Genomic DNA, 27,358 nt, shown 5'->3' with positions numbered 1-27,358 from the left:
CAAAGATCTGACATAAGAGCAGGATTATGATCTCATCTACACCAGTTTAAGTCACAAGTGCTTCAGTTCAAGTCAATGAGGTAAACTAGCCTACAAATAGTGCAAGATCAGAATGATGCTGTGAACGTGCTAAACTGGTGTTCCTTATGCATAGAAAAGAATGTAGCATGAACAGTTACGTGTAAGAGTAGAATGGAAGAGGGAACAAGATCAAGTAGGCACCTCCTACTTTATCTCACACCCTCTTGTTAGTTGCTTTTCCAGTCACTTGCATCTAAGTTCTGTTATTGCTACAATGAATTAGCTGGTATAGTATAAAGACCCAGAACAAAGTAGCCATAAAGCAGTGTTTCATTGCCAAAAGTAGACATGCAATGGCTCATCGGGCAAAGAGACAGTATCCTGAGATAGTATGTCACCAGGATAGATAAATATTATGCTTAGCCTGGGATCCTGTAATCACTCATCCCACCCAAGCCTTACATGTGGGAGAGACAGAGAAACAATACTCAGATGGTCAGTCTTGGGCAGGAACACTGAGTGTATACTTTTTTTATCTCCTTAACCCATGGGCAGCTCAGTATCACCTGCCTAATAAGCAGTCTCAGAGAAGCTCTGCACACTCTTTAATACCAGTTTTAGGCTCCTGAGGTTTGGTGGGACAGATGTGGAACCAGCTTACCCAGGAGTAAGGGTCTTAATATGCCTCTTACTTCCACGTAAACCAGGGGCAGGATTTGTTCCAAGTGAAAATACAAGTCGCTATTATTTTATTCTCAAGTCTCAACAAATACCTTGTTCATAATCAATTGGCAATACATATTTTCAAAATATCAATTACATTTAAATTAGCAGGTGGAAGGGTATCTTGGCCAAAATGTATATTGTTCAAATAAAAGAAGGTGGGGGAGTTTTTTTCCAGCTGATGCTATATTTCATATGATTTTTTGGTAGCAATTCTGGAAGGCTAAACAGAGATGAACACATTAAATACATCTCTGTTGTTAGGACAGTTCTGTTTATAGCTTCCATGTCCAACTTACCATATCTTAATTTTTACGATGGTTATCTTTGGTTAATGAGAATCACGTCAACGCTTAAAGATTGTTATTCTTATCATTAACTATGGGCAGTTATTCTTCAATTCATACCTACTGAAGTACTGGTTGTGGTTCCTGTTGTAGTACTTGATCGTGGCATGGTGGTAGCTGTAGTGGTTGAAGGCTTAGTGGTGTTAGTTGTAGCAGTTGTTGGGGTTGGGGTTGGAGTGAGTGTGGGATGCTTAGTCGTGCTGGTTGTCAGGGTAGTGGTGGGAATGGGTGTTGGGGGCTCAGTGCTGATAGTGGTTGTTGGTGTGATGGCGGGGTGGTTGGTATGGGGATTGGAGGATCAGTATTGGTCGTGGGTGTGGGGGTTGAGGACTCTGTGGTAGATCTGGGTGTGGGGTTGGAGGCACAGTGGTAGTTGTGAGGGGAGGCTTGGGGGGCTGGTGGTAGATGTACTGACGGGCACTGGGGGATCAGTAGTCATTGGAGTGGTAGTTGTAATTGTGGTGTATTCTGGCCAGCAACAGTAAACACTGATCTCATAATTGAGGCAGACGGGTATTGGAATCAGGCCCTCTGTGACTTGGTCTTTATTATTACAGATAAGCCCAGTGAAAACAACACATTGCACTTTTTGTCCTAAATCTTCAATGGACGTGTCAGGGAATTTGTGAGTTCTCCATGAAATATTCAGTGGATTCTCATATATCACTGAAGAGTTCCACATTCTAATTTTTTCATAGGTTTCTAATCACCATTTGTTGGGCCACGTAAAAACTTCAAGGATTTGTCATTCAGGGAGATTCTGGTTCCTGTCTCTCTTACAGCAGCCTTTACATCATCACTGATTAAGGCCCAGAGACTTTTATGGGACTCAGACCTGGTTACAGGATGTCTGAAGATGTCTGACTATTTAAAAGCAAGCTTTTTGTTTTGCCACTTAATTCATAAAATGGAAGGATGAAATACACACATGTGCACACATATTCTTTTACCATTCTAAAATGAAAATGTATTTTCCTACTGCCTGGCTTTCTCTTTTTCTTCCTTTTCCTTTGTTTTCTAGCTACCATGGTTCACAATGAGAAGATTTCTTATTAAGGAACTTACTTGAAGGGGTTGAAGAGATTGTGGTGGTAACTGCAATGGAAAAATAAGAAATCTCATTATAAGTGTTCCAGATAAACGAAAACAGTAGTTAAAATCCCAGCAACACTGAGTTCAAGATTTGTGGCCAAGACACAAGGGGCACCTTCCATCAGTGCAACAGTTCCAGAGATTTACAACACTTGCTTCAGAAGCCAAATGTCTATGCAATCTATCTGTAAAACACTTACCTGGGGTGGTAGTCGGTGTGGTGGTGGTAGGTGTTGTCGTTACTGTGGTGGTGGTAGGTGTTGTTGTCCCTGGGGTAGTTGTTTCGGTGGTGGTGGTAGGTGTTGTTGTTACTGTGGTGGTGGTAGGTGTCGTCGTCTTTGGGGTAGTTGTTTCGGTGGTGGTGGTAGGTGTTGTCGTTACTGTGGTGGTGGTAGGTGTCGTCGTCCCTGGGGTAGTTGTTTCGGTGGTGGTGGTAGGTGTTGTCGTTACTGTGGTGGTGGTAGGTGTCGTCGTCCCTGAGGTAGTTGTTTCGGTGGTGGTGGAAGCGGTGGTGGTGGTGGTAGGTGTTGTTGTCCCTGGAGTAGTTGTTTCTGTGGTGGTGGTAGGTGTTGTCGTTACTGTGGTGGTGGTAGGTGTTGTTGTCCCTGGGGTAGTTGTTTCGGTGGTGGTGGTAGGTGTTGTCGTTACTGTGGTGGTGGTAGGTGTCGTCGTCTTTGGGGTAGTTGTTTCGGTGGTGGTGGTAGGTGTTGTCGTTACTGTGGTGGTGGTAGGTGTCGTCGTCCCGGGGGTAGTTGTTTCGGTGGTGGTGGTAGGTGTTGTCGTTACTGTGGTGGTGGTAGGTGTCGTCGTCCCGGGGGTAGTTGTTTCTGTGGTGGTGGTAGGTGTTGTCATTACTGTGGTGGTGGTAGGTGTCGTCGTCTTTGGGGTAGTTGTTTCGGTGGTGGTGGTAGGTGTTGTCGTTACTGTGGTGGTGGTAGGTGTTGTTGTCCCGGGGGTAGTTGTTTCGGTGGTGGTGGAAGCGGTGGTGGTGGTGGTAGGTGTTGTTGTCCCGGGGGTAGTTGTTCCAGTGGTGGTGGAAGCAGTGGTGGTGGTGGTAGGTGTTGTTGTCCCGGGGGTAGTTGTTTCGGTGGTGGTGGAAGCGGTGGTGGTGGTGGTAGGTGTTGTTGTCCCGGGGGTAGTTGTTTCGGTGGTGGTGGAAGCAGTGGTGGTGGTGGTAGGTGTTGTTGTCCCGGGGGTAGTTGTTTCGGTGGTGGTGGAAGCGGTGGTGGTGGTGGTAGGTGTTGTTGTCCCTGGAGTAGTTGTTTCTGTGGTGGTGGAAGGTGTTGTCGTTACTGTGGTGGTGGTAGGTGTCGTCGTCCCGGGGGTAGTTGTTTCGGTGGTGGTGGTAGGTGTTGTCGTTACTGTGGTGGTGGTAGGTGTCGTCGTCCCGGGGGTAGTTGTTTCGGTGGTGGTGGAAGTAGGTGTCGTCGTCTTTGGGGTACTTGTTGCTGTGGTGGTGGTGGTAGGAAAACCAAATGTAAATATCCAAATCATTTGTAAAAAAAAATTACTATTGTAAATACAGACGCTACCCTTATCACATTGCCTCTTGTGATAATGATCTCTTTGACAGAAGGTACCATGAAACGAAACCATGCTAAGTGACATAAATATAGATTGTTCAGAGCATGACTACGTCTTGGATTCTTAAAATTCTACCTTAGGCTTCACATAGGTTGAATCTTTCTTATAAGAACAACAGTGTTGTTTACTAGAATTCACCATAGGACTGGTGGAATCAAGGACTGCATATATTTAGGAAAAAGACAAATGTGATCATTATTATGCATATTTAGTGAGACAGCAATAAATCCTTCCACTCAAGCCTTACATTAGGGGTATGGTGGAAGTTGTGTTTGCGGCTGTGGGGGTTGGAGACTCAATGGTACTAGTGTTGGTGGGTGTGTGGGTTGGTGGTAGTTGTGGGTGTGGGGGTTGGAGGCACAGTGGTAGTTGTGAGGGGAGGGTTGGGGGGCTGGTGGTAGATGTACTGATGGGCACTGAGGGCTCAATAGTCATTGGAGTGGTAGTTGTAATTGTGGTGTATTCTGGCCAGCAACAGTAAACACTGATCTCATAATTGAGGCAGACGGGTATTGGAATCAGGCCCTCTGCAGCTGGTCTTTATTATTACAGATAAGTCCAGTGAAAACATCACATTGCACTTTTTGTCCTAAATCTACAATGGTGATGACAGGGAATTTCTGAGTTCTCCATGAAATAGTCAGTGGATTCTCATATATTGCTGAGGTTTTCCACACACTGATTTTTTCATAGGTTTCTAATCACCATTTGTTGGGCCATGTAAAAACTTCAAGGATTTGTCATTCAGGGAGATTCTGGTTCCTGTCTCTCTTACAGCAGCCTTTACATCATCACTGACTAAGGCCTAGAGACTTTTATGGGAGTCAGACCTGGTTACAGGACGTCTGAAGATGTCTGACTATTTGAAAGCAAGCTTTTTTTTTGCCACTTAATTCGTAAAATGGAAGGATGAAATACACACATGCGCACACATATTCTTTTACCATTCTAAAATGAAAATGTATTTTCCTACTGCCTGGCTTTCTCTTTTTCTTCCTTTTCCTTTGTTTTCTAGCTACTATGGTTCACAATGAGAAGATTCCTTATTAAGAAACTTACTTGAAGGGGTTGAAGAGATTGTGGTGGTAACTGCAATGGAAAAATAAGAAATCTCACTATAAGAGTTCCAGATAAATGAAAACAGTAGTTCAAATCTCAGCAACATTCAGTTCAAGATTTGTGTCCAAGACACTAGCAGCACCTTCCATTAGTGCATCAGCCCCAAAGATTTACAACACTTGCTTCAGACTCCCAGCTGGGACCTTGAGATTCAGGAACATTTTCATCATGGTGAGAACACCAGTCACACCTATATCTGAGGTTCCCCCCATTGCAGGATAGAACAACATCTAGAATTTGCAAGCTTTCTTAGTTCAGCATGACAAAGCCATGCAAACGCATAGATATAAACAGTTGTGTGAAGACAAAGGTCTATGCAATCTTGCTGTAAAACACTTACCTGGAGTAGTCGTTGCTGTGGTGGTGGTGGTAGGTGTCGTCGTTTGAGTGGTAGTTGGACATATGGGGTAAGGCGGTGAGCAGCAGTAAACACGGATCTCATAATTGAGGCACATAGGAATTGGAATCATGCCCCCTGGGACTTGGTCTTTATTATTACAGGTAAGCCCAGTGGAAACATCACATTGCACTTTTTGTCCTAAATCTTCAATAGAGATGTCAGGGAATTTCTGAGCTCTGCATGAAATATTTAGTGGAGTCTCACATATCGCTGAGGCATTCCATGCTGTGATGTTAATATAGGTTTCATAATCACCACCCTCTGGGCCATATTTTGGGTAACTCACATCAAACCAGTCAGACCACGAACAGTATGAAGTTCCAGGTATACATGTTGCTGCAAGACAACAATGGAACACAGAATTTAGAAAGAAGAGAAACATGCATGACGTGGTAGTGAGGTAAGCAGTGCTGAGAGTGATCCACTGGATGTACATTGGTCCAAAACAAATAATTAGTGCAACCTGCAAAGATCTGACATAAGAGCAGGATTATGATCTCATCTACACCAGTTTAAGTCACAAGTGCTTCAGTTCAAGTCAATGAGGTAAACTAGCCTACAAATAGTGCAAGATCAGAATGATGCTGTGAACGTGCTAAACTGGTGTTCCTTATGCATAGAAAAGAATGTAGCATGAACAGTTACGTGTAAGAGTAGAATGGAAGAGGGAACAAGATCAAGTAGGCACCTCCTACTTTATCTCACACCCTCTTGTTAGTTGCTTTTCCAGTCACTTGCATCTAAGTTCTGTTATTGCTACAATGAATTAGCTGGTATAGTATAAAGACCCAGAACAAAGTAGCCATAAAGCAGTGTTTCATTGCCAAAAGTAGACATGCAATGGCTCATCGGGCAAAGAGACAGTATCCTGAGATAGTATGTCACCAGGATAGATAAATATTATGCTTAGCCTGGGATCCTGTAATCACTCATCCCACCCAAGCCTTACATGTGGGAGAGACAGAGAAACAATACTCAGATGGTCAGTCTTGGGCAGGAACACTGAGTGTATACTTTTTTTATCTCCTTAACCCATGGGCAGCTCAGTATCACCTGCCTAATAAGCAGTCTCAGAGAAGCTCTGCACACTCTTTAATACCAGTTTTAGGCTCCTGAGGTTTGGTGGGACAGATGTGGAACCAGCTTACCCAGGAGAAAGGGTCTTAATATGCCTCTTACTTCCACGTAAACCAGGGGCAGGATTTGTTCCAAGTGAAAATACAAGTCGCTATTATTTTATTCTCAAGTCTCAACAAATACCTTGTTCATAATCAATTGGCAATACATATTTTCAAAATATCAATTACATTTAAATTAGCAGGTGGAAGGGTATCTTGGCCAAAATGTATATTGTTCAAATAAAAGAAGGTGGGGGAGTTTTTTCCAGCTGATGCTATATTTCATATGATTTTTTGGTAGCAATTCTGAAAGGCTAAACAGAGATGAACACATTAAATACATCTCTGTTGTTAGGACAGTTCTGTTTATAGCTTCCATGTCCAACTTACCATATCTTAATTTTTACTGATGGTTATCTTTGGTTAATGAGAATCACGTCAACGCTTAAAGATTGTTATTCTTATCATTAACTATGGGCAGTTATTCTTCAATTCATACCTACTGAAGTACTGGTTGTGGTTCCTGTTGTAGTACTTGATCGTGGCATGGTGGTAGCTGTAGTGGTTGAAGGCTTAGTGGTGTTAGTTGTAGCAGTTGTTGGGGTTGGGGTTGGAGTGAGTGTGGGATGCTTAGTCGTGCTGGTTGTCAGGGTAGTGGTGGGAATGGGTGTTGGGGGTCAGTGCTGATAGTGGTTGGTGGTGTGAGGGCGGGGTGGTTGGTATGGGAATTGGAGGATCAGTGTTGGTCGTGGGTGTGGGGGTTGAGGACTCTGTGGTAGATGTGGGTGTGGGGGTTGGAGGCACAGTGGTAGTTGTGAGGGGAGGGTTGGGGGGCTGGTGGTAGATGTACTGACGGGCACTGGGGGATCAGTAGTCATTGGAGTGGTAGTTGTAATTGTGGTGTATTCTGGCCAGCAACAGTAAACACCGATCTCATAATTGAGGCAGATGGGTATTGGAATCAGGCCCTCTGTGACTTGGTCTTTATTATTACAGATAAGCCCAGTGAAAACAACACATTGCACTTTTTGTCCTAAATCTTCAATGGACGTGTCAGGGAATTTGTGAGTTCTCCATGAAATATTCAGTGGATTCTCATATATCACTGAAGAGTTCCACATTCTAATTTTTTCATAGGTTTCTAATCACCATTTGTTGGGCCACGTAAAAACTTCAAGGATTTGTCATTCAGGGAGATTCTGGTTCCTGTCTCTCTTACAGCAGCCTTTACATCATCACTGATTAAGGCCCAGAGACTTTTATGGGACTCAGACCTGGTTACAGGACGTCTGAAGATGTCTGACTATTTAAAAGCAAGCTTTTTGTTTTGCCACTTAATTTATAAAATGGAAGGATGAAATACACACATGCGCACACATATTCTTTTACCATTCTAAAATGAAAATGTATTTTCCTACTGCCTGGCTTTCTCTTTTTCTTCCTTTTCCTTTGTTTTCTAGCTACCATGGTTCACAATGAGAAGATTTCTTATTAAGAAACTTACTTGAAGGGGTTGAAGAGATTGTGGTGGTAACTGCAATGGAAAAATAAGAAATCTCACTATAAGAGTTCCAGATAAATGAAAACAGTAGTTAAAATCCCAGCAACATTGAGTTCAAGATTTGTGGCCAAGACACAAGGGGCACCTTCCATCAGTGCAACAGTTCCAAAGATTTACAACACTTGCTTCAGAAGCCAAATGTCTATGCAATCTATCTGTAAAACACTTACCTGAGGTGGTAGTCGGTGTAGTAGTGGTAGGTGTCGTTGTCACTGTGGTAGTCATTGATGTGGTGGTGGATGTGGTAGTAGTGGTTGTAGTGGTTGTTGTACAGACTGCAAGAAAGAGATTTATTGTGAAGTTGTTCTTCTAAGAAATGGTCAAGAACAACAACATGCCAAGACATTTATGAAACTGCCTAAGGTAAATATCAGTGTTTGAGCGTGTGAGAGTTGCACCTCTAAGAGATATACCTGTACCTAAACCATACAAACCTCATTACTTTATATTTGAGTTTAGGATGAAGCTAAGGCATATCTAATAAAGCCCTATGTAGGTGAGGTACATAAAGTAATTATCAATAATAGAAATTTCATTTAGAAGCAGGGTTACTAAAATACTTTCTAACACAGTAGCGGATCTAACATAATAATGACCCTGTTATAACATACCACATGTTCTTGAGGGTTAAATGGCTTGAGCTGAAAATTAATAGTTAGGATATTGAGGAAGGGGCATTGTTTTAACAAAACTGAAAGAAAGGGGCAGTTGTTACACTTTGATCTTAAATCAGCCTAATTCACCTTTTTGTCATATCCTTAGATGTGTGAGTGATGACTGTGAGGTTACAAAGTGTTACCCAATTTTTCTTTTGTGCAATCCTGGCTAGAGCTGCAAAGAATCATTCGAAATCATTACTAAATCTCCCATAGAGACAGATGGAAGAGATACGTGGCATTCCTTTTCTTTCCCTTTCCACTTTGCAAAAAGAATAAAATGCAATTTACCTGAGACAGAGCTGCAGTTAATATTTCCTGGTGCGATGCAGATACTAAAAGAAAAAAATTCAGTCAAAATGAACATTTTTGCAAACCAACAGCAGCCCCTGCAGTAATTTCTCATGAATCCCTGCAATTAATTTATAGCACACTATTTGCAGGGGCTAGGAGTCTAAAAACTTAAAAACAATTTTATCACTCAAACTTCACCTCATGAGACTGGATATTTCTTTGGCAGTTGTTTGCTCCAATATTGACAATTGCTATTTCCTCCCGATACAACTACTGGCTTTCCTTCCTCCAAACACTCTTCCTTGAGATAATTAATTACCCTCCATCAGGAGCAGGGAAAATATAATATGACTAACAGCCACTGCTCCCTTAAACCATTTTGCTCCATCTCTGCTGCACAGATCCTTATATCTCGACAAATTACTGATCAGGGGTATACTGAGGAGGGCTGAGGGTGTGAGGGAACATGGCCAGAGACATTTGTGCTCCAGTGATCCCCCAGCTGGTTCTATCTGGCAAAACGTAGAACAGTGTAAGGGCTGCGCTAAGTGTAATTTCCAGATATGACATTTTAAAAGTAATATTTAATGCCATTATCAAAGGATTTATTAATGGGCCCTCATCAACGTGAAATGCAGTCAATTTCAAAACATGGGTTAAAAATAGTTTCAGGCACTACATCTGCTCCTGAGTTTTCCTGTCAATTTTTGAAGTTTTACAGCCGCATGATAGGGAGAGAGCCTGAGTGAGTGTCTGATTGGCTGCTAGCCTGCAGGGGGCGGGCATTAGGGTGTCTGTGTGTTTGCGTCAGGGAAGCCTGGCTGTTTAAAAATAGCCAGAGCCTCGCGAACCAGCTGAGCGGCAGCGAACCAGCTGAGCAGCGGGGACAGCAGAGCAGCTCACAGCAGGAGTTTGCCTGGGACTGGTAAGTATCCGAGTGTGTGTGTTTGCTTGCTGAGGAAGTATCCGAGAGTGTGTTTGCTGGGAGGGCAGGGAGAGAGCCTGAGTGAGTGTCTGATTGGCTGCTAGCCTGCAGGGGGCGGGCATTAGGGTGTCTGTGTGTTTGCGTCAGGGAAGCCTGGCTGTTTAAAAATAGCCAGAGCCTCCGGAACCAGCTGAGCGGCAGCGAACCAGCTGAGCAGCGGGGACAGCAGAGCAGCTCACAGCAGGAGTTTGCCTGGGAGTTCGCCTGGAGTGAGCCCAGTGAGGCTTACATCTTGCCAACGTCTCTGAGGAAGCTCATAGTAGGTAGGTGATATGGAAGGGGGGGGGTTCAGCTGTTGTGACCTGCACTGGATGTGCCATGTTTGTCTTTCTTTCACAGGACAGAAGCGACTTTGTCTGTACAAAGTGCAAGCTGGTCTCCATATTGGAAGAGAAGATTGAAGGTCTGGAGCAACAGGTAACGACCCTGCGTTGTATACGAGAGACTGAGGATTTTCTGGACCAAACTCAGGATAGGCTTCTAGGGGCACAAAGCTCTAAAGATATAGAGCAGGTTGCACAGAGGAGCCAAGAGGCCAGTGAAGAAGCTTGGCAACATGTGACCTCCAGAAGAGGTAAGCGGAATGTCCGGGTTCCAGTAACACAGACACAGGTAACTAACCGCTTTCATGTTCTCTCCACAGGTACCATTGCGGAGAGTGGACCAGATGATATGTCTGGGGGGAGAAAGCAGAAGGAGACTCCGCTGGTTGGGAGGCATGAGATGCGATGTCCTGAGGTTGGGGGTTCCACGACCACCACTCCCAAGAGGAGAAGGCGGGTGGTGGTGGTCGGGGACTCTCTCCTCCGGGGGACTGAGTCATCTATCTGCCGCCCTGACCGGGAAAACCGAGAAGTCTGCTGCTTGCCAGGGGCTAAGATTCGCGATGTGACGGAGAGACTGCCGAGACTCATCAAGCCCTCGGATCGCTACCCCTTCCTGCTTCTCCACGTGGGCACCAATGATACTGCCAAGAATGACCTTGAGCGGATCACTGCAGACTACGTGGCTCTGGGAAGAAGGATAAAGGAGTTGGAGGCGCAAGTGGTGTTCACGTCCATCCTCCCCGTGGAAGGAAAAGGCCTGGGTAGGGACCGTCGAATCGTGGAAGTCAACGAATGGCTACGCAGGTGGTGTCGGAGAGAAGGCTTTGGATTCTTTGACCATGGGATGGTGTTCCATGAAGGAGGAGTGCTGGGCAGAGACGGGCTCCATCTTACGAAGAGAGGGAAGAGCATCTTTGCCAGCAGGCTGGCTAACCTAGTGAGGAGGGCTTTAAACTAGGTTCACCGGGGGAAGGAGACCAAAGCCCTGAGGTAAGTGGGAAAGCGGGATACCGGGAGGAAGCACAGGCAGAAATGTCTGTGAGGGGAGGGCTCCTGCCTCATACTGGGAATGAGGGGCCATCAACAGGTTATCTCAAGTGCTTATATACAAATGCACAAAGCCTTGGAAACAAGCAGGGAGAACTGGAGGTCCTGGTGATGTCAAGGAACTATGACGTGATTGGAATAACAGAGACTTGGTGGGATAACTCACATGACTGGAGTACAGTCATGGATGGTTATAAACTGTTCAGGAAGGACAGGCAGGGCAGAAAAGGTGGGGGAGTAGCACTGTATGTAAGGGAGCAGTATGACTGCTCAGAGCTCTGGTACGAAACTGTGGAAAAACCTGAGTGTCTCTGGATTAAGTTTAGAAGTGTGTGCAACAAGAGTGATGTCGTGGTGGGAGTCTGCTATAGACCACCGGACCAGGGGGATGAGGTGGATGAGGCTTTCTTCCGGCAACTCACGGAAGCTACTAGATCGCATGCCCTGATTCTCATGGGTGACTTTAATTTTCCTGATATCTGCTGGGAGAGCAATACAGCGGTGCATAGACAATCCAGGAAGTTTTTGGAAAGCGTAGGGGACAATTTCCTGGTGCAAGTGCTAGGGGAGCCAACTAGGGGGGGCGCTTTTCTTGACCTGCTGCTCACAAACCGGGTAGAATTAGTGGGGGAAGCAAAAGTGGATGGGAATCTGGGAGGCAGTGACCATGAGTTGGTTGAGTTCAGGATCCTGACGCAGGGAAGAAAGGTAAGCAGCAGGATACGGACCCTGGACTTCAGGAAAGCAGACTTTGACTCCCTCAGGGAACAGATGGCCAGGATCCCCTGGGGGACTAACATGAAGGGGAAGGGAGTCCAAGAGAGCTGGCTGTATTTCAAGGAATCCCTGTTGAGGTTACAGGGACAAACCATCCCGATGAGTCGAAAGAATAGTAAATATGGCAGGCGACCAGCTTGGCTTAATGGTGAAATCCTAGCGGATCTTAAACATAAAAAAGAAGCTTACAAGAAGTGGAAGGTTGGACATATGACCAGGGAAGAGTATAAAAATATTGCTCGGGCATGTAGGAAAGATATCAGGAGGGCCAAATCGCACCTGGAGCTGCAGCTAGCAAGAGATGTCAAGAGTAACAAGAAGGGTTTCTTCAGGTATGTTGGCAACAAGAAGAAAGCCAAGGAAAGTGTGGGCCCCTTACTGAATGAGGGAGGCAACCTAGTGACAGAGGATGTGGAAAAAGCTAATGTACTCAATGCTTTTTTTGCCTCTGTTTTCACTAACAAGGTCAGCTCCCAGACTGCTGTGCTGGGCATCACAAAATGGGGAAGAGATGGCCAGCCCTCTGTAGAGATAGAGGTGGTTAGGGACTATTTAGAAAAGCTGGACGTGCACAAGTCCATGGGGCCGGACGAATTGCATCCGAGAGTGCTGAAGGAATTGGCGGCTGTGATTGCAGAGCCCTTGGCCATTATCTTTGAAAACTCGTGGCGAACGGGGGAAGTCCCGGATGACTGGAAAAAGGCTAATGTAGTGCCCATCTTTAAAAAAGGGAAGAAGGAGGATCCTGGGAACTACAGGCCAGTCAGCCTCACCTCAGTCCCTGGAAAAATCATGGAGCAGGTCCTCAAAGAATCAATCCTGAAGCACTTAGAGGAGAGGAAAGTGATCAGGAACAGTCAGCATGGATTCACCAAGGGAAGGTCATGCCTGACTAATCTAATCGCCTTTTATGATGAGATTACTGGTTCTGTGGATGAAGGGAAAGCAGTGGATGTATTGTTTCTTGACTTTAGCAAAGCTTTTGACACGGTCTCCCACAGCATTCTTGTCAGCAAGTTAAGGAAGTATGGGCTGGATGAATGCACTATAAGGTGGGTAGAAAGCTGGCTAGATTGTCGGGCTCAATGGGTAGTGATCAATGGCTCCATGTCTAGTTGGCAGCCGGTGTCAAGTGGAGTGCCCCAGGGGTCGGTCCTGGGGCCCGTTTTGTTCAATATCTTCATAAATGATCTGGAGGATGGTGTGGATTGCACTCTCAGCAAATTTGCGGATGATACTAAACTGGGAGGAGTGGTAGATACGCTGGAGGGGAGGGATAGGATACAGAAGGACCTAGACAAATTGGAGGATTGGGCCAAAAGAAATCTAATGAGGTTCAATAAGGATAAGTGCAGGGTCCTGCACTTAGGATGGAAGAATCCAATGCACCGCTACAGACTAGGGACCGAATGGCTAGGCAGCAGTTCTGCGGAAAAGGACCTAGGGGTGACAGTGGACGAGAAGCTGGATATGAGTCAGCAATGTGCCCTTGTTGCCAAGAAGGCCAATGGCATTTTGGGATGTATAAGTAGGGGCATAGCGAGCAGATCGAGGGACGTGATCGTTCCCCTCTATTCGACACTGGTGAGGCCTCATCTGGAGTACTGTGTCCAGTTTTGGGCCCCACACTACAAGAAGGATGTGGATAAATTGGAAAGAGTCCAGCGAAGGGCAACAAAAATGATTAGGGGTCTAGAGCACATGACTTATGAGGAGAGGCTGAGGAAGCTGGGATTGTTTAGTCTGCAGAAGAGAAGAATGAGGGGGGATTTGATAGCTGCTTTCAACTACCTGAAAGGGGGTTCCAAAGAGGATGGCTCTAGACTGTTCTCAATGGTAGCAGATGACAGAACGAGGAGTAATGGTCTCAAGTTGCAATGGGGGAGGTTTAGATTGGATATTAGGAAAAACTTTTTCACTAAGAGGGTGGTGAAACACTGGAATGTGTTACCTAGGGAGGTGGTAGAATCTCCTTCCTTAGAGGTTTTTAAGGTCAGGCTTGACAAAGCCCTGGCTGGGATGATTTAACTGGGACTTGGTCCTGCTTTGAGCAGGGGGTTGGACTAGATGACCTTCTGGGGTCCCTTCCAACCCTGATATTCTATGATTCTATGATTCTATGATTCTATGTTCCTATTTAAAAAAAAATCTCTCCTCTGCTGTTGCAGAGACAGATATGAAGGACATACAGGAACACCAGGTGCAACTGACTTTAGTGAATAATTGAAAATGACTATACACAATGTCCTGTTAAATTCACAATGTGAATAAGTTCAAAAAATATAGGTACTTTCATTTCTCTAGTCTCTCCCAGTTATAGCAATCTGTGGAATTACTTCTAACAATTGCAGGTAAAAAAATGCACAGAGAGATACGTGAGTAGAAATAGATGGCGTTCCTTTGAAATCCAACTGTATTGTAACTATGGTGTTCCCCTCACCCACTATCTTTGTAAGGCAAGATCTTCATCTGGGGTAAATCAGCATTTATATGGAGAAGGGCCAATTCACACCGAGGTTCTTGCCGGTAATCTGTAATATTACAGCCTTCATTCAGGAGAACACGACAGCATGGTCTGTTCACAACAGCAGTTAAGCGTGTGCTGAAGACCCATTGAGGTCAATGGGATTTAAGCATGTACTTAAATGATTTCCTGAATCAAGGTCTAAATATGCATTGCTCCATCACTTTTGTATTTCCACATACCATTCCAGACAAGGGTCTTCTGTGGGTATTTTTGAGCCATTTTCATAACGAGTGCCATTTTCAGTATAACAGCCACATTGATCTTCACGTACACATTTTCTGAGGTCTTCATCAAAAATGGGCTTTTCTTCAGGACATCTGGGGTAGCAACCTATTGACCACAAATGGTCCATTTTGTAATATTAATAAAAACTGTTAACTTAGTGATTACATTCTCATGGGAGGCCTGATCTAAGGCCCATTGAAGTATGAAAAGGCTCCTTCTGATTCTAGATGAGGCCCTGGATGATGACCACTTCCAAAAGTGGTAAGTTATTCATTGTAAATCCTGAATATTTCCCATTGAGCCATCCATTAAGAGGCCAATATTTACCAGCACTGCAATGTCTGAGATCAGTTATGATCAGTTATTTCTTTTTGCAAGGATACAGAAATGCTGCAGTATCTCAGTTACAGCAATGTGTAGCTGACACAGCAAAAATAAATAAAAAGTTTAAAAGAAATAATTAAGCAATAAAATTCTACTTTTCTTTACCACAATAAGAATCTTTTCTCCCCCTTGAGGTACTCTTAAAATGGTATTGGCCAATGGGTATGGTGGATCAATCTTATACTACAATTCAAGAAAATATGGCACGTGCTTAACATGTGAGTATCATCCCATTGATGTCAGTAAACAGTATGTTACACCACACCAAATGCTTGTGTCTGATTATAGATTTAGGAATGGCCAGGCAATCAATTGATCTCATTAGCTAATAGCTCCAACTCCATCAAGTAACATTTCAACTAAATCTTCGTGATATGCCATACAAAAACAATTAGGAGTTTCTTACCTTCCAGATATGGCAATGAGAAGTTGGTGCTGACATTGTTAATGATCCTGCAGGTCAGAATTTGACGGCCACAGGGCTCGTAGTGCCATTCACACTCATTACGAGGGTTGTAGTAATCACAAAATATTGCTGATAGAAAACAGAAACTGATCAAAAAAACAGCCGACAGAACAGAATCCCATTCCCACCTCTAACCATGCCAGCCAAATGACCCTACACAGTGCACCGGCAGCAATATTTCCCTTGACACATGGGACCTGGATTTTTTTTCCTACTCAACCTGAATACAGAACACATGAAACTCTTGGTTTCAGCACCTTCACATTTAACACCACTGTTGCAGGAAACAAATGTTTGATTGAAATCACACAACTGCTCAGAATCAATTTTGAATTCAAGCTGTCTGTTGAAGTGTTGTGATTTTTTTTTTATTTTTATTTTTTTTTACTTCTCTGGACATCTGCAAACTCTTAGGGCTGATGGTGTGTATTGGCTGAAATCAGTTTCACCCAGATATATCATATGGAGTAGTTACATGGTGTTCCTCCAGTAAACCCACATGGACATGCACAAACTCTTCAAACCTGAACCTTGTTTATGGGTGCATAACAAGATGTGAATGGGGGAAAGCTTAACACATTCAAAACCAAATTCCTCAAACCATGTGGCCTATGAACTAGTGTGAATTGCCACATGGCTGCAGAATAAAATTTGCAAGATTTCTGAGTTGAGAAGTGATGCACTGTGTGTAAGAACAAGTCCACACTGTGAAAAGCTTAGTTACTGCTCCTACTGGTTGGATCGGTGGAAGTGTTACCCGTAACTCATTTAGTATGATCACCATCCCAACTTGACTTTTGGTGTCAGTAGCTATATGCAAGAGGCACATACAACAGCCTAAAATGAAGTCAGTGGGATTTTATGAGTATAACTTAAACACAGTTTGGCCTAGGGGGACCAGTCACAGGTGACGGTGCTATACGCAAAATGTAAAAAAAATACTAGTAACAATTCTGGGTGGGAGATTTTGCCAACTAGATAAATATGCTGGGAAGGTCAGTCCACCAGTTGGCACACAGAATGGGAAGGATCATTTGAAATGTCATTTAAGGGTCAACCCATAGTGACAATTTAAATACACTGAACTCATTGTTACAATAATGGGCAGCTGCTTATACTGAGATGATGAACCCTTTCCACTGTGTGCCATAGCATACAATCCTGTGTCAACACACTGCTGCAGTGATTAAAACTTTGTGATATCATTCTGATAGGTCCAGTTGTACTCAGTGGGGAATATCTGAAGGTTACTCACGGCATATATCAGGAGTTCTCCAGAAGACACAAGCTTCAGCCTTAATGCACTCTTGGGCATAAGCAGCAACTGCGGAACAGAAGCACTCACAGTCTCCACCACTGTCACAGGAGCAGGCATCATGAACACAATTGTCATAGAACGGAGCTGGGTCCACCTGTGGGGGAAACACATGGGGCAGCTGTTAACACCAGAGCTCTGTTTCCAATTTGGAATCTCAGATGGAAATCCTTTAGACCAGAAGTTGCTTACTGTCTGTCAGGTAGCAGATCTGAGCTAGGTTAATTTCCATTACATTATCTTAATTTCTTCTAATGTGGTTATGGGGAAAAAGGTAACTAAAAGAAGTGTCTTGTGCATTGACCATATCTTCTGATGGGCATCATTTTAGTTTAATGACAAAAAAATTATTACTCCCAGCACAGGACCACTGTACCAATGTCAAAGCAAAATTTTATTCTATTCTGTGTCCTGCATTATCAACACAATTATCAGCTGAGTTCTGAATCCAGACTCTTTATCAATAAATATGATGCACAAAGTAGAAAGAAACACTTTATTGAATTTACAAAACTGGTGATTAGAAAAAATGTGGTTTGACTGGCAAACTGAACTATTTGGACAGGAAGAAAAGGAGTACTAGTGGCACCTTAGAGACTAACCAATTTATTTGAGCATAAGCTTTCGTGAGCTACAGCTCACTTCATCGGATGAAGTGAGCTGTAGCTCACGAAAGCTTATGCTCAAATAAATTGGTTAGTCTCTAAGGTGCCACTTGTACTCCTTTTCTTTTTGCGAATACAGACTAACACGGCTGCTACTCTGAAACCTATTTGGACAGGGAAGTTGCTGATGGAGAATAAAAATAAGACAATTTGAGGTCATTTTTACAACTGCTCTTCTAACCATAACCACATTCTGAAAACAATTTTGTTAAGCCTCCCTTCTAAACCTATCTGCTATTAGGATAGTATACTTCAGCTTTCAAAAAAAAATCCCTGCACTTAAATTAGCCTCCTTTTACAAGCATCTAACTTGGACACTCTTCAGGGTGCCATAAGTACCTCACTCAGGTTCTTTTCTTCTTCTTCTTTAAAGTGAATTAATCTGCTAACTGTATCACCTTCTCCAATCTACTGTACTTTATGGCTGCTGATACTACTGCTGATCTAAAAGAAAATTTGATTGAAGTTAATGAAATTTTCTCTTCAGTTAGTTAACCAGCCAGGTGGTGTACATCTGCCAGACATACCATCTGGTAACAGAGAAGAAGCAGAGACAGTTCTATACCTGCCTAGTGTTGGTGCATCCTGTCATACATTAGCAAATGCTTTTTTTCCACTTTGGATGATCAGAGGGAGAACCCAGACTGGGTTTTATGCCCCCACTGAAAAGGGCATAAAAGCATATGCTAGAACACCAGAAATCACAACTCTTTGTGCTTCTTCCTATACTTAAAATGTGTGTAAAGCACTTTGAAAAACTCTGTTAAGTGCAAACTATTATTATTATTAAATTATTATTACACTTCAATTGAGGGTCATGGCTTAGATAAATTACATAACACTATGTATACCTTGAGCCTATAACACTGTGTTTTGTTATTATGATTTGGATGCATTTTAGTATGAGATAGGGTGATGTAAGCATGCTTAAACTATGAGCTGATTGATACCAATTATCACTTAAAACAAGGAGAATGCAATGCAACAGATGGAAACATCTAAAGTCTGTCCACAGTCAGAACCACCGTCTGCGATTGGAGAGGGGGAGGATCCATAAAAACCCAGTGACATACTGTATAGTGATCCCAGTCTGCACACTAGAAAAGAACCTCCATTCTATATGTAAACAGAGTGTTACTTCTGTGTGGCTCACAAACAATACCACGGCAGGGAATTTCTCCCAAACTAGAACAAATGGATGCTTCAGTCCAATCTATGAAAACATACCAAATCCCTGGTTTGACTATCCCAAGGAATAGCGGATGCCTGAACATCTAACTTGCTAGTGTAGTACCTCTTCTTATCAGGAGGATGAACCTGATGATCTCAAACTTATTGAGATCCTTACTGAGAAACTTTCCAGTTTCTAACTTCTGAGGCTACTATGATTCCCTGTTCCCTCACTCAGCTGTGCAAATTCAGCCTTCCTCCGTCTTCTTGCACAGAGGTTCACTTGTAGGTAGTAGCCACTGCCCTCTCTACTAACCTTGGCATGACAAACTTTAAAGACATCACTCCGGATGATGCTGCACTCCTTCTCTGCCCAGGACTTGCGGTGAGGTTTCAGATTGCAGGGCAGGATCTCTTCCACCACATCAGGGCAGGAGCCAGACAGTTTCCAAGAATTACCAAACTCCAGAGGATTGGTCACCAGCAGCCCGCTCCTTGTTGTGAAGTCATTGTTGGACTTGTCATCAAAGTTGCCACACAAACCACAAATTTTGCCCTGAAAAAGCAAAAGTTGTTTGATTTCAGAACATGTCATCAGATTTTCAGTTTGCCCAGTAAGTGAGCACCAATAGAGTTAGAACCAAAACAAAGATACAAAGTGAGGGAACAATTTCTCTCTGTATCTTACTTATTTTCATCTTTACGTCAAAATCATGTGTATAAGTTAAACTTATTTTTGTGTGTTTATCTCCCTGGTTAGCAAGCTACCGATAGCCCAGGAAAAGAACCTGTGTCTTCCCTTTCTGCTACATACAGTATCTAGTAACTATATCTATATTTCTTTGCAGCCTCCCATTCAATTTATAGGGATCCAAACAGTGGCTACACTTCTCTCACCTGACAACAAGCCATCTCTTTACAGTGTATTGTGGTATGCAGCAACTTAGCTGCATGATTCCTATTAATATAAATAGGAGTCACATGACTACATTTTCCCTTACACAATGCACTGCAAATTTAGCCCTAAGTCTATTAAATGTTAACTGTGAAGAGTTGGCTGATCATCTTTAAGGCAGATTTCCATCATTTGCAAAGAGTAAGATGGAATAAGGAAGAAATAAAGCATCCTTGAATAAAACTTAAAAGCCAGTACAGTGGCTTCAGTGGGTTTTGATTGGCTGGCATCCTTCTAGTCAAGGATGTGTTTGCAATAAAAACTAGGAATCTTTTGCCTCTCTTTTTCTTCTCCCTCCATTTTTTTAACCCTACTCAAGCTATTTCAAGGTTTCCAGCAAAGTGTCATGAAAACATGTACCCTCTTAGGAAAACAAACTAAGCCTTGTCATAAATGGACACAAGTGTGGGGTCCTAAAATGTATGCACAGCCCCCAACACTACAAAGGGCTGCTTGAGTCTCTTGCTAAATAAGTGAAATGCTTTATAAGGGAAGATGTCTGGGTTGGAAGCGTTTCATCAATAAAGAACTTTTAGTTTCTTTTCAGACAGGTCCCTTACACAGAGGCTGTGAGATGTTGCCACACTTTGCACTACTTGAACCACGACTGCATTTCCCCAAGGTAAAATACGTTGCATTATTATTTGAGAGCTGGAGTTATTCTGTGGCAATCTTGTGAATTTTTGTTCTGTCTTCTATTGGGGAATTACAATGTTTTAGCCATTTCTTTGGTACTAAGGGTCATACATATATAAAATACACACGTACACTATACTATTATATATAATGAATAACTTGTGATTTAATAGTGAAATGCCTCCAAATATAAGTTGGCCTCTACCACTGCTTGAGAGCTCAAGCCTAGCAATATAGCTCACTGTCTGGAAAATAGGGCCTCTGTTCTGTTTTTCCCTTACTTTACAATATAGAGCAAAGTTTTGGTCTATAATGATGAGAAAAATTATGTCTGGGGTCCCAAGAGTTTATTCTTTTGGGGCCTGATCCAAAAACTCATAAAAGTCAACAAGAATATTTTACTGAACTTCAGTGGGATTTGTATTAGAGCATTAATGTTTACAACTACTGGAAAACCACAGGGGACTGCTCATCCATATTGCAATAGTACACAATACACCCACTGGTACTGTTGCACTGGATCATACCATAAGAAGCAACAGACAATGGCACCCGCCATCATGGATAATGCGAGATATATATGAATCATCAACATAAACAAGATTTAGGGACACTATTAAGAGTAACAATAAAACATCATCCATATTTACCTGCATTCAACTATTCATGACCATATCAGCAGATTCCCTAATATTTTAGAAAAAAGGACTGGAGTTGCTCACCTTATAATTAGGAGTCAGCTTTATGAAAATAGTAGTCTTCTTATCCCAGATGAGCATCATGCCATTGCTGGCCTCAATAACAAGATAGAGCCCCACTGTACGATTCCAATATCGTACATGGTCGCCAACATCTCGCTGAATTTCTAGATACTGCTTCTCCTCCAACTTCAGTTCGGTTTTCTGAAGGACAGAAAGAGAAGGGATATAACGGCACTGGCTTTATAGTGAGGCAAGCTCTTGGAATGATGATGCTGATGGACTTCATCGTGAAGCTAAGACTGCCAAACCACAGCCTAAATCCTTAGCAAGTGGAAATCACCATAGTTCCATTCACTTTAATGGAGCTATGCCAACTTTCAGTTTCAAGGCACATGACTACAAGCAAAGGGCAGTTTTGATCAGCTGCATTCTAGGGCTGAACCCATCCACAGCCACCACTCACCCCTAGAAATATTTTAATAGCCTTTGAGCAAGTGACTCCGGTGGTTCCACATGGAACATTCACTGTGACGATACTAAGCGAACCCCTGGCATCCTCGCCACAATAATCCTGTTGAGAGTGGAAAAAAGAAACAAGTTAATGAAAGGAACCATATTATTTATTTTGATTTCAATCTAAAATAATTTAAATTTATTCTTCAAATTCCATTACACACACACACACACACACCCCTGCGTGCCATTTAACTCTATGTTTACCAAATACTGGGAAAGAAGTGGGACAATTGAATTAAACAATAGTTTATGTCCCTAAATATATGGATGATATTTGTTTTCCAATTTCAGAATCAGCCACTTGTTTTGGAGTAGCATTGAGCTGACAACTTTCATTGTCGAGCTAGCCCAGTTGTGTACAATCTGCAAACAACATCAGCAGAAGAAATGTTCACTCAAGTGCCATTAATTTCCTTGCACAGCTGGGATTTGTTGCAAATATGGAATTTAACTTGGCAGAAGTTGCAGTCGCCACAGAAACAGTGATCTTAAAGAAAAAGGGTCTAAGAGAGGTGGTCCAAGAACCAAACTGATAGCTATGTTGTTGTAGAACTTTTCATTCGTTTTAGAAGTTTTGTCTGCTCACTGCTCCCATTGGACATTACCTGGGCAGCCACATATTCACAGTGTCCATCAAAGTCATAGTATTTTCCATCAAAGCTGATATAATGGCCACTTCCATATACAGTACAAGTCCCATAGCACACACGATTGGTGCAGGTCCATCTTCCTTTTCGGCAGGTACTAGGGAAAGAATAAAAGAGTTGGATGAAATCTGAAAAGTGAAGTTGGAATGCTGATGTATGCTGCTTTGGAAGCTGCAGGATAAATCACATAGCTGGCTGACACAAGGAATCCATCACATGCATAATATTATGTTACAGGGTATTATAAGACACCATCTCATCAACAGTCCCCACATGGAATGGGCCCACTGACAAATTTACAGCATGGTTGTTAGCTCTGCACAGCTTCCTTTTTTGTTCCCGCATCAACACTACCCAAAAATTACACTACTGCCCAATCAGAGATGCCCTTGGCAGAGAGACGGATTCTGAGCTCAGTTACAGCGATCACCCTAAAAACTTGTCAGTTTTGCCTGAGATAAACAGAGATAATTACCTTAATGTTTGTAGTATTACCTAAATTTACACAAAGGGAGTCATCCGAGATCACAAAGAAACCAGAGTGGAGCTGAGAATCAAGGCTTGTATACCTATATCCTGCTCATCACAGTGGTATTTAAACCATTTCATTACTATTCATTTACTACAAGAAACATACATCAAAAGGAAAGAAGAGACCTTTACAGCATCTTACCATTTGTTGCAGCCCACTTTTACGTCCTCTCCAGGAGAATAAAACTCCTTGTTATGAATACATGGACAGTCCTTCTCCTTGACACAGCCCCCTCTGCCATCATCAATCAGTCCATGAGGACACATGCATCCTGAGACACACTCTGTCTGGAACTAAAGAAGATAAGACAAAAATTATATTGTTGTATAAGAAAACACGACTTCTCTGTTATCCCACTTCTTCTACAAACATTCATCCCATGTGCTTCATTCCCTGGTTTATAACTCAGCCATTTTTATTTATTTAATTCTATTGGTCTCATCTCTCTAGTATCTGAGTGCCTGAGAATTTCCTTCATATTTTACAGAGATATTAAGTTCAGACTATCTTACTTTTGTTCTACACAGAAAACTACTGTGCTGCATTGTGAACAAAATGTCTATCCATCCAACCCATGATTTTCCTACTGAGAAAAGAGAAGACAAATCAGTGAAAAGAGAAAGGATGGCAAAAAGTAGTGGAGAACTAGAACAAAAATGATGAAAGAAAAGAAAGGATGGAAATAAAAGGAAAGAAGAGAGAAAAGACTAAAAGATCATGTTAGTCAGATTTGCACTGCTTCATTTAGGGACTAGGGGAAAGAAGAAGCCATGCCATAGTCAGAGGTAAAATGAAAACGTACATAGTCAGTATCCAGTGTATGACAGCTTAGCTGCAGAGGGGTTTGTGAAGACCAAGACTTGACGCTGCTGCAATCAAAGTGAATCTTGGGGGATAGACACGCTGTAAAACAAAGATACCATGTTAGATGGGTGAACTTTGAAGATCAAGGGAACAGAAAAGAAATAGGGAGGTATTCGATACTGAGACAGAAACAGCAGTATGTACCCGTTAAAAATAATAAATGTAAATAAACATCGTTTCTAATACAAGGTAAAATCCTTGGCCAAAAGCAAAGTGAAAGGTGGTGATTGTTTCACAGAAGGGAAAAAGAAACAAGTGAAGAATTCAAATGAGAAACTGAGATATTTCTCTCTAAAGCATTTCACTTACTGTCATTTATTATCTTCACTGGAGTGCAATGGAGAACTGCATTTCGGCAAATACTACAAAGGGTGAGAAGATAGAAATTCATAGAACGTAAGCCTAATGTTTTCAAATGATAAACATCTGAGAACAATTTGCAGAGGCATAAATGAACAAATGAGATTATTACTTCTGCCAGACAATTATTCTTTTGGACCGTCAAAAATTCCCTATTGCTGTGGTATGTTCTTAGGTGATAAAGTAATAATGGACCCATTAATAATAATCTATTAGTGGAATAATATTTAGTAGTGGCCTTTGTGAAATATGCGCCTTGGGGAAGAAGTCCCACATGATTTCAATAGAGATTTCACAGTGAGCTGGGGAAAAGTTTTGCAGAACTTTTGAATGTTACATTATAAACAGATGGTAAATTCATGATTTTCAAAGAATGGCCACAAATTATCCTGCAAATCCTCAAAATTGTACTTTTTAGCAATCAAGGGAATACATAGTCATACCCTTTCAGAGCATGTCCTTAGCCTCCAATAAATACATGAAAATACATATCACCATTTTATGCCAATTCCAGTCAAATGCAATAACCTCATTGGCTTGTACTCTTATCTCCTAGTTCTCTCCTCCTTGAAAGGCAAGGAAATATTTTACCATTCACAGCATGAGTCACTAGAGTTCATGCAAAAGACTATTGCTTCTGGGAGCCTGCATGTTGGTTTTGGAACTCCATCATCTTGATTAAATGGGTATCAATTAGTAACTGTTACAATGCAAAGTGAAATGGAATAATCTGTTTTCAGTGAGAAACCTGCTAATTGCTCATGTAGCTTTTTTCCCCCATTGCCTAGCAAAACTCCCATTGGCTTAAGTGGTGCAGGATCAGGTCCAGGGTTACCACAAGAGGCCACCACACACCTCATAAATAAAGAGATATGCCATACCTATTAATAAGTTAACTCACAGCAGTATGACGTTTTGTTCTGCTACGGTGGTGGCAGGTAATATATACCTTTTATCTGCATGGTATCACCATAGATATCAATATATAAGCAAAGATAAGAAGTGGGGGCTTTCACCTCCACAATCCACAAATAACAAGCCATAAGATAACCTACCAGCGTTCTTCTTGTTTCACGATGACATCCCCAGGTTCCAGGTATGACCCTTTATAGTAGCATGTACAATGGGAGATGGGCACACAGTTACCCTTCTCATTCATATAGGTGTTATCAGGGCAGCCACAGCCATCAATGGGAATGAAGCCCTCCAAGCAGTGCTTTTCGCCATCAGCAAGGGAGCGACAGGTATGTTGACATGTGGTCAGATTGTAACGAAAGACCTGGGATGCTGGGCAAGAGGACACTTCTTTGTCTGGAGAGGGGGGAAAAGACCAATGGTTGCTATACTGGCAAATAAAAAAACTCTGACTGGGCATTATAGAATTTAAATCTTTCTTTCTGATCTCTGCCCAGGCAGTATGTAATAGTAAAAATGAAGGGACTCCCTCCCATTGTATTATAGAATAAATTATGGCAATTAATAAATAGTGTTGCCTTCACTTTGTCCTACCTTTCAAATTACCACCTAGGAGGTAATACTATTTCTACTCTAAAGGGTATATTCTTCCTTTAACGAACAGGCATAATTTCTTTTATTATAAATGGGAGTTGAGTATATAGAGGAAGCAATGAAAAGATCCATTAAATACACGTAGCGTTGTTTCTTTTCCTTTTCCCTTTAGTTAACGGATCTTTTGCTATTGGAATTTGCTTTCTAATAATAATATCTTTTTCTCTGTTGCTTCATAGCCCTATAACCCTCCAACAGAAGCGCAGTTTACCAAAGCCCAGTTCCCAGTGTTGATGATACCATTGATAATGCTGGTACACACCCAAGAAAATAAATAAAATGGAAGAGCCATGACGGCTTATATTCCACTGGACAAAGAAAAGACAGATCAGTGTTCGTGAAGTGGTAGAGGAGATGACGATAGGGAAAATAATTACTCCCCCGTTCATGAAGTGGTCCTATAAACGAAGGACATTTAAAGAATACGGGTTTAACCATTCAAAATTCTTGACACTGTCCCCTTAAATTGTATTGGGCATCTCCAAGGCACTTCTAAACTCTTAACACTGAGGTTAATGTAACTGTAGTCAGGTGCACTCCGTCCATTCCTATGACTGGTTTCAAGGGTATTACAGTGTCACCACTTACTGCAGATAGTTTGTCTCCAGCCCCCGAGCATGATTCCTTTGAAGGCACAGGCCCTTGCGTAAGAGGATACGGCCCCACACAAGCATTCTTCACTGTTCTTACAGCTGCAGGTGTCATATTTACATCTCTGAGACAAATAAGAAGCAGATTGTTAACAAGCCTGCAGGAGGAGGATTAGAACCATAAAAGGAAGACTGTGAAAACTGGGGCTCCAGTACAATAACTGTAGAACACCAAGTACCTTCTTTCCCATGTGGCTTTCATTCACTCCCAGAATCAGAGAGAACAGCAGATGAGCAGAGAGCTGAGGGACCAACCCCAAAAGGCTCAGGGTGTGTTTGATTAAGCATGAAAAATGTGGATAGTTCGCCAGCCCTTATCTGAACAGCCAAACCTTTTGAAAGTCCAGTGTTTAGCCAGCTTCCTCACAGCAGCCTTTTTTAAGGGAACTTTGATACTTTTAATTCCTGATCAGTCACAACTCGGAAATGTGCAAGCCCACAGAAATTAAAAATAATAAAAGCAAATAAATTAGCTGAATAGGTTAAGATCTTCACAAATGTTCAGCTCAGACTGAATTGTAAAAGTGAGGGGGTTCTTTCTTTTCTCCCCAGATTGGTTTGTTTATCCCTCCTCAACAGAACTGAAAACAGAGGGAAACAGACCAGGAATAAAATGACACATAAATGTGTTGTTGTTTATCTCTGGATCAAGTAAACTCAATTTATTCTTTATTAAACCACAAAATAGATGAATGGTTAAGGGCTGGCTTAACATCTGACTGTCATGGCTCAGTATTCCTGCCTCTCTTGAATTCTCCTATGAAAATGAGTGCCCTTTCACCACACACAAGCTCCACCCCCCAGAAAAGCACAATGATTTCCATCTTCTAAATTAGCATTCTATGAGAAGGTCTATTGTAGGAGATCAGGGATGCATTCAATGCCATTGGACAGGTAATCATTACAAAATTTGAACCAATTTTTATGGCCAAGTTACAATAAACCCTTGAACATATGTATATGGTAAAACACGTATTAGACCAATGCCAGAAGGTGTCAGTATAGTATAAAATCCACACCTTATAATATTCCACAGGATCAATGGCTGAGTGACATCTGGCAAAAGGAGATTCTGAATTTTTCAGAAAGGAACACCAATATTCAGCATAATTTTCTGTAACAAAAG

At 42.3% G+C, this 27,358-nt stretch overlaps 1 protein-coding gene across 1 annotated transcript in view; it reads right to left on the bottom strand.

The window, feature by feature from the left end:
- MUC2 (mucin 2, oligomeric mucus/gel-forming) overlaps positions 1-27,358 on the bottom strand; it is a 71,284-nt gene that overhangs the window by 19,643 nt on the left and 24,283 nt on the right. Inside the window, 19 exon segments of the mRNA XM_037901422.2 lie at positions 2,157-2,186; positions 2,384-3,631; positions 5,227-5,622; positions 6,908-6,960; positions 7,909-7,938; positions 8,136-8,240; positions 14,757-14,907; positions 15,593-15,721; positions 16,908-17,064; positions 19,119-19,358; positions 21,116-21,295; positions 21,558-21,665; positions 22,216-22,354; positions 22,931-23,023; positions 23,542-23,692; positions 23,963-24,015; positions 25,069-25,324; positions 26,171-26,297; positions 27,252-27,346. Of these exon segments, the coding sequence (XP_037757350.1) occupies positions 2,157-2,186; positions 2,384-3,631; positions 5,227-5,622; positions 6,908-6,960; positions 7,909-7,938; positions 8,136-8,240; positions 14,757-14,907; positions 15,593-15,721; positions 16,908-17,064; positions 19,119-19,358; positions 21,116-21,295; positions 21,558-21,665; positions 22,216-22,354; positions 22,931-23,023; positions 23,542-23,692; positions 23,963-24,015; positions 25,069-25,324; positions 26,171-26,297; positions 27,252-27,346 (3,741 nt within the window).

This window comes from Chelonia mydas, chromosome 6 (assembly GCF_015237465.2).
Source record: "Chelonia mydas isolate rCheMyd1 chromosome 6, rCheMyd1.pri.v2, whole genome shotgun sequence".
Taxonomy (NCBI): Eukaryota; Metazoa; Chordata; order Testudines; family Cheloniidae; genus Chelonia; species Chelonia mydas.
The sequence above is the reverse complement of the archived record's forward strand: the minus strand, read 5'-3'. Positions and strand labels throughout refer to the sequence as shown.